Source organism: Cyclopterus lumpus, chromosome 10 (genome assembly GCF_009769545.1).
Source record: "Cyclopterus lumpus isolate fCycLum1 chromosome 10, fCycLum1.pri, whole genome shotgun sequence".
Classification (NCBI taxonomy): Eukaryota; Metazoa; Chordata; class Actinopteri; order Perciformes; family Cyclopteridae; genus Cyclopterus; species Cyclopterus lumpus.
In genome coordinates this window covers 14,988,840-14,996,298 of record NC_046975.1, presented here as the reverse complement: position 1 = coordinate 14,996,298, position 7,459 = coordinate 14,988,840, and the positions used below count along the sequence as shown (strand labels likewise).

Below are 7,459 nucleotides of genomic sequence, written 5' to 3'. Positions count from 1 at the left end.
TTTTATGGCTGTTCATTTATTTTTGTCAGCGTCGTGTCGCGGGTGAATGACGTCAGTGAGACGTTTCCCATCATGGCGGCGGAAGGCTGTGAGGAGATGAGCGGCAACGGGGAGCTCGAGGAGTCTTCAGGTAGTGAGAGCAGTATTTATGAATGTACGATGCGCCGTTTTCTAGTTTCACAGATACTAATGAACATTGTTTTCATCTGCAAGTATTTTAAATGAAGGTCCGATGCGACTGGAGGCTTGTTGACAAGCATGACAAGCTAAGCTAGGCTAACGTGATTTCAAATAACGTTACACACAGAACGACCCAGCTCAGAGGTCCGTTCACCAACTGTAACGCACCTCACCCCCGGGGTTTAAAAAAGTGGTCTGCGGTCCATATCATTATTAGTTATGTCGTTATGTCCATAACACCCTAAAGGTAGCAGAGTCAGAGATCAAACCCGTGTGGACTATTTTATGTGAATGAAACCGATATCTGCAGGTGTTTCGAGAATAAAAGCAGAACATTACTTATTTACTTTTTGTTTTGTTGACTATTTTTGTCTCGCCTCCTGCGGTCGCTGCTTCAGCTACATAACTAGTGTGACTGGTCAATGCTATATTTATATATTTAGGTTTTTTATCAAAGCACTTACTCTGCACTGTATTTGTAGTCTATCTGCTTATTTGTTTTGGTTGGTTTCCTTATAGTTTGTATTAATTTCCACACTTTGTTGTTGTATTGTTGGAGCACCTGTTGGTGTCCAGGTAGCAGGGGAAGATCCATGAATCGCATCACTTTGCATTTATTTGACCAGTGCCTTTTTTTTATGGAGGTTAATATCATTTGTCTATTATTCCGACAGTAAGTGCCTTCAACCTCAATTTAATATAATATATAATGAAAGAGTTGGCTGTGATATTGTTGTGTTTCTGTTTGTCAGGATGTTGGGAGTTAGGGTTTGTGGCCAAAGGGCCAAAGCTTCATGAAAAAAGTTATGATAAAAAAAATCATAACAAATGGAGCTTGACTGACCCATTACCCTTTGATCTACCCCCTCTTCAGCCATGGAGGCCTCTGAGGTTGCTGCATCGCCTCCGGCTGCAATGGCAGAGATGTCAGAAGAGAACGGCAGTCCCGCCGTGGCCCCTGAGGCCCTCGTAGGCCCTGACCCTGTTACCTTCTCAATGCCACCACCTGCAGAAGACGAGGAGGGAGAATTTCCCGCAGACTTTGAGCGCCTGTGGAAGGCTGCCCACGACAATCCTCAAGACTTCACCAGCTGGACTGACCTGCTGCAGTACTGCGAGCAAGAGGTGTGTGTGTGTGTTAGTTGTTTTAACGTGAGAGTCGGAGCAGAATCAACAGGGTTCAAATCAAAAACAAATTTGGAAACTATCATATTCTCATTTAGTAAAGCTATGTTTAAAATATTGACCTCCAGTCAATGTTTGGTCTGGAGGCTTGCAGTAGCTCCGAGTGACATTTTGATTTACATTTTCTCTCATATGTCCAGAGTCACATCACCGCGTCACGCAGAGCGCTGGAGGCTTTCCTCACTCGTTATCCACTCTGCTACGGCTACTGGAAGAAATTTGCTGATCTTGAGCGCCGTGCTGGGTACAACAACAAAGCAGAGGAGGTAAAACTGGAGAGAAGGTTTACAATTCAGTAATGGTTCTTGCCCTCACCATTATAAATACTTTAAAGTTTATTTAGAAAGTGTTTTTCACTGGTTTCAATGTTCTTGTGCTGTGTCAGGTGTGTGTTCAGGGGCTCCAGGCAATCCCTTTGAGTGTAGATTTGTGGATCCACTACATCAACCTGCTGCTGGGAACACTGGATATGAACCTGCCCGAGTCGCCCACGCGGATTCGCTGGTACTTAAAGTCACATCTTTTGTTGTTGTGTTTTATGCTGTTTGATGTCAGTAAAATAACAATTAATGGCTGTCGTTAAAGCTGTGTCTTAATTGTTTTCCAAACCTCGACCCGCAGTGTGTTTGAGGATGCGGTTGTGGCAGCAGGTGTGGACTTCCACTCAGACAGGCTTTGGGATCTTTATGTCGAGTGGGAGAAGGAGCAGGGGAACATGAAGAAAGCAGCAGCCGTCCTGGACAGAGTCCTCAAAGTCCCCACCCAGCTCTATAACACCCACTACGACAAGTAAGACCACACACACACATGAGCCAAGTGCGTGCGCCAATCACAATTTCTTGGAAGCAAATTATGAAAGAAAAATTCAATGTTATTTTAGTATTTTGTTAGGTAATTAATATTTTCAGCATTAAATCAACATACTATTGTGATCTTCCTCCTCTCTCCTTTTCCCCCTTTCACTCTTTTCTCCTGCGATTAATCTAATTTTGCATCCTCTCCTCCGTCAGGTTCAAAGAGCACTTGAACAGCCAGGAGCCTAAAGAGGTGCTTTCCCCGGAGGAGTATGAGGAGCTGAGGACGTTGTGCCGGCAGAGTCAGAAGGCAGAGCGTGCCGAACAAGCCCAGGAGGTGGAGGCGGAGAGGCCGCCAGGGGAGGAAGAGCCCGTCACACCCGAGGGCACAGACACGGTGAGTAACTTGTGACTCGCACACGGTTTGAAAGTTTCAAACCTGTATACTAGTGAGCCATAAGTTAAAGACATGGTCAAATACATGATTATTTTTTATATGTTCCTACTTTCTGTGTTTAGGAGGAATTGATGCAGAAGATGAGGGAACAAGTGCTGGTTCGCAGGGACAAAGTGTACCAGGACAACGAGGGAGAAGTCCGCAAGAGATGGCACTATGAAGACGCTGTGAGTTTTCCTTTTCTCTCTTTCTTCTCCGCTCTGTTCATTAATTACTACTTCCATCTTTTTTTTTGTGATTTTCCTCCCTCACTACTTGTTTGAAACTCAAAATGTAGCATTTTAGTAGCACTTAAATGGCTCTTACTGATCGCACTTTGTAGTTTAACTTTATTGAAGAAATGTTACTTTCTCGATTCTTGTTGTTCTGAGTTTGTAGTCATGATTGAATGCACTTACTGTAAGTCGCTTTTGGATAAAAGCGTCAGCTAAATGACATGTAATGTAAAAACCAAGGCTTGACAACAAAGATTAACACATTTGATACGTTTGATGCTTATGAGTTTTAGTACTGGTAGAAAAAACTTAATTTCTTGATACCTTACTTTGGGGAGTAACTTTTTTTACAAAGGCCTTTTTTCATTTTGTAAAAGATGCCAACTCTTGGATCAAACAATAGGTAAGGCTTTATGTTTTTAACACTGCAATGGAAACATTTGAGTGGCTTTCAATAATGTATTGGGGTTCAATATTGACATCTTTCGGAAAACCGAATCCCAAAATGGTCACGAGCAAATAGTATTCATTTTTTTTGCAGTTTTACAGCAAAATATTTAGAATCCTGGTAAATATTCTATTGCCCTTTTTTTAAATGTATATTTATTGAACTGGTTACACACTTTAATGATTTATTTATCTCTGGCCTGTAGATCAAACGTCCTTACTTCCATGTCAAGCCACTGGATCGCCTCCAGCTGCGGGCCTGGCACTCCTACCTGGACTGGGAGATCGCTCAGCTGAACAAGGACACCAAAGACCCCCAAGACCCCCAACAAGGTCAGCTGTCACCTGTCTGAGGGTCTACAAATCTGTGGTAACATCTGAAAGCGTTCTCACTTTTTATGCCATTTTCTCCTTTTAGATCCAGAGCAGGCAGTGACAGAGGAGCCGGAGGTTACAGCCCAGCCTCAGGAGGAATCAGAGGTCGCTGCGGTTGCCCATGACGACAGCAGGGTTCGCATACTCTTCGAACGTTGTCTGATCGCCTGCGCTCTGTATGAGGAGTTCTGGATAAGGGTGAGGAGGAGGAGGAGGAGGAGGAGGAGGAGGAGGAGGTGGTGGAGGTGGTGGTGTGTGTGTAAAAATGTATGTATATGTGAGAGATCTCTATGTAACACCTTCTCGTATGTGTCATTCAGTACAATCAGTACCTGGAGTCACAGAATATGAACGAGGCACGGGCCATTTTCAAACGAGCCTGTGAGATTCACCTGGCGTACAAACCCAACATCCACATGCAGTGGGCCACGTTCGAGGAGAGGCACGGTACGACGAAACATGAACACACTGTACAAACGCAGCTTTATTCTGTTTTCTTTCAAATGTAAAATGCCTTAAGTCGGTCTTAACTTTTTCAGTATGCAGGTCTATTCATTTAAAGATACTCTGTGATGTAACCAATAAAATATTTTGTGACTGTCAGTCAAGGTAAAACTTTGTGACGGTGACGAATACAGTCAAACGGCCAAACTAATTATTTTGCTTGATTTTAGGTTTTCACTTCTTTGTCATAAACTGAATATATACCATTATAAAGGTCTTTTAATTTGGGCCCCGTACGCATTTAAGGTGCCCCATGAAGGTTTCGGTGTTACTCACCAACACTATGTGTATTCTCAATGTCAAGCAAACATTTTCAATGCGATCCCTTCCTCATTAGACGTTTAACACTGATTTTATAAATAAAATAAAAATAAACCTTTTTATCACCACTCATGAAATCTCCCTCATCGTTTCCATCAGGTGACTTAACCGAGGCCCGACGAGTGCTGGAGGCTCTGGAGAAAACTCTACCAGGGTTGGCGGTGGTCCGTCTTCGCAGGTCAGCTTTAGAGAGGCGAGCGGGCCAGCTGGACCAATCGGAGGCCTTGCTGCATGAGGCGGTGAATGAATCCAAAGAAAAGCCCACGTTACACGCTTTTTATTCCATCAAGCTGGCTCGTTTGCTGCTGAAGGTGGGCAGGAACCCCAGCAGAGCCCGCAGAGTTTTACAGGAGGCGCTGGAGATAAGTCCGGTGAGAAAATTGGCACCCACACATATTTCAACCAATAACACAGGCTTTTGGTCAATCTTCTCTCATCCCAAAAGTTAAAGAATGTCATTGTTGAACACTGGAAACGTTGAGCTTGCAGCAAGCTTTGCTTATTGGTGGCTTAAAATGCAGAGCAAGTTCTTTAACATTTATTTAACATCTCTAAACATCTTCTGATAAGTCTCTGTGACCCCCCTCAGGATAACGATAAGCTGCACCTGAACCTGTTGGAGCTGGAGGTGTCGGGGGACCCCTCAGCGGAGGCGGTGCAAGAGTGTGTGACGCGAGCCCTGGCAGCTCCCCTCGCCCCACACACCAAGATCCTCTTTTCCCAGAGACGTCTGCAGTTTGCGGAGGACTACAGCAACTCTATCCAGAGGTCAGAGTTTGCCACAAGTGTGGTTCTGTAAACCCTGATGAACAAACCATTCGTGGCCTTGGTCCTGAATGTAGTTCTTCATTGCCTCTGTGTCCCCTGCAGTGTGCTGTCTGTCTATGAGGAGCACCAGAAGCTGCTGAAGGAGCTCGGTGGAACTAAGAGAGGAGCTGAGAACGGGTAAATTCAATCAAATTAAAAACATTTCTCTCTGTTACAGCTGTTCATGTTTAACATAAAATATCACAATGTGCGAGTGTCATAAATAGTATTTTGTTTGTTCATGTTGGACGGGTTTCAGTCGTAATCTTAATCCACAAAGTTCCATCAGATTTTAATGTATAACAATAAAGTTAGCCTTGTAACTTCAATATTGACGATTGAACATGATGTATGCTTTTATTTTTTTTGTTTCTTCCTCTTTCTTCACAATACTTTGTTTACTATTGAGTCCTAGAATCAATCTTCTCAAAACAGGCCAAATTAAATAGTTTTTTTCCAATTCTTTTAGTGATGACGACTCGGAGAAGCTGAGCAAAAGTGACGACGGCTCAGCTGTTGCCGTGTCTGCTGAAGTCCAACCTACCATGCCGCATGTCCCCATCACGACACCCCCTCCTCCCGTGATCGGCGCAGACACCAGCTCACAGGCCAGCTATGGGGGATACGGCAGCTGGTACCAGGTGAGATTGAGTTTATAATGTTGTGTGGATGAAAATATATTCACGGAAATCTGTAAATGAACAAATATGACTCGACTGACCTAAAGAACCTTTTTCTTTTAAAAATGTTTTTTTTCACTTGCCAGACCCGAAATACAATTCCCTAAGTACATTTGTACACTTTTTTTGCATAAAGAACAAACTTGCCCAATCCGTGCTCCACTTTTTCTGGACAGTGTGATATTTTACTACTACAATTAGGCAATACTTGTTTATTTGTGATTTGTGATTTGTTTTCCAGCAACCGCAGTACGGCAGCTACGGCAGCTACGGTTACCAAAACACCTGGAACTACAACCAAGGCTACTATCCTCCCAGCTAAGTGACTGTGACACCAAAAAGCCACAGTAAATGGTTTTCACCCAGGATGACTATCAGCTGGACAAACTGAACCACCTGCTAAAATAATATCCCAGCATCCTCTCCTCCCCGTCCTTCCTCTGAGTTACCTCACTGTCCTGGATGTGATTAAATAAGGGTCCGGATTTGAGCTCTTTTAGCATGTTGTGTCATTTCAGTGTTGAGTCTTGAGTGACAAGTGGAAAGACGATGAAAGGAGCCCACTCCTATTCTGTGCATCAGTGTCTCTCCATTTTAATCAGAACTATTTTTGTATTTGTTTGCAAGCTCTTCGCTCCTGTTTTAAACTCATCCAGTTTATCCAACTTCACAGGTGATGTATGATTGACATTTTGTACCATTCCAGAGTAGGATATTTGTTGTTTTTTCTAATGTATATAAAGGTGTTTTATAGTGTCACAACAGAACAGTTTGTGTCATGTGTCCGTTTACTTGTACTTGCATAAAATGTCAACTCTTGCTTCACGTATCTACAGTATTTCTAGAAATGTTGGGAAAGAGTATTCTAAGTGCATTGGCTTGTGTCATGTCAGTGGGAATTTGAGGAGAATCTCATTTTCACAAAATCAATTTGTGATGCAGGTTTTCAGAGGCTGTAATCTTCATCTCAATAGCCTGAAAGCAAAGGAAGGAACAGGCTCTACGTTTCCCTTTTTTATATTAAAGCTCTTGAATCGTATATGGTGTCGTCAGCCAAAAGCAGGATCATTGGCAACAGTCCACTGACACTGACGTTGGGTGCTTATGAAGAAATGTGTGTATAAACCGGTTTGCCGAATGTCAATAAGCATTTATAACAGACATCTTCACTTGTCATAGGTAAAACTCATGTGTTACTACCGGACAGCTCTGTTCTATTCAAGTGTCCCCGTAAGCCGTGCCAGGACCTTTTAAACTGAAGCAGCCATCATTCATTTACACCAATTTACATCTTGCATCTTATTTTTTAGGTCATGCCGTTTTAGTCCTCTAGATGTTTTAAAATCCAGGGGGCTGTCCGAAGCGTGTTGGCCTATTCCAGCTTTGCATGGTGCAATACAAAGCCTGAAGCTAACCAGGTCACATACTGTTGCAAGAAGTCTGAGAATTCAGTTTAATATGTTCGCTGCAAAACAGCACCTTGTTCTATGTGCA

At 43.1% G+C, this 7,459-nt stretch overlaps 1 protein-coding gene across 2 annotated transcripts; it reads left to right on the top strand.

The window, feature by feature from the left end:
- Positions 1-57: 57 nt before the first annotated feature.
- si:ch211-114c17.1 (pre-mRNA-processing factor 39) lies at positions 58-6,784 on the top strand. Of its 2 annotated transcripts, none has more exons than XM_034543939.1 (15): positions 58-130; positions 1,055-1,305; positions 1,506-1,631; positions 1,751-1,869; positions 1,987-2,154; positions 2,376-2,556; positions 2,679-2,783; positions 3,485-3,611; positions 3,697-3,851; positions 3,974-4,100; positions 4,578-4,849; positions 5,068-5,246; positions 5,349-5,423; positions 5,755-5,926; positions 6,207-6,784. In XM_034543939.1, exons 1-15 carry the CDS (start codon positions 73-75, stop codon positions 6,285-6,287), a joined length of 2,196 nt encoding a protein of 731 aa, XP_034399830.1. In that variant the 5' UTR covers positions 58-72; the 3' UTR covers positions 6,288-6,784. The 2 variants fall into 2 exon arrangements, with proteins under 2 accessions (XP_034399830.1, XP_034399828.1); XM_034543937.1 differs by having other exon boundaries at positions 69-154.
- Positions 6,785-7,459: the final 675 nt, after the last annotated feature.

Excerpts from the sequence above, each read along its gene's own strand:
- si:ch211-114c17.1 (XM_034543937.1), top strand. The coding sequence starts at position 73 with ATGGCGGCGGAAGGCTGTGAGGAGATGAGCGGCAACGGGGAGCTCGAG. Across the intron at positions 1,870-1,986 it reads TCGCCCACGCGGATTCGCTG|TGTGTTTGAGGATGCGGTTG; the intron begins GTACTTAAAGTC and ends CTCGACCCGCAG. Across the intron at positions 2,557-2,678 it reads CACCCGAGGGCACAGACACG|GAGGAATTGATGCAGAAGAT; the intron begins GTGAGTAACTTG and ends TTCTGTGTTTAG.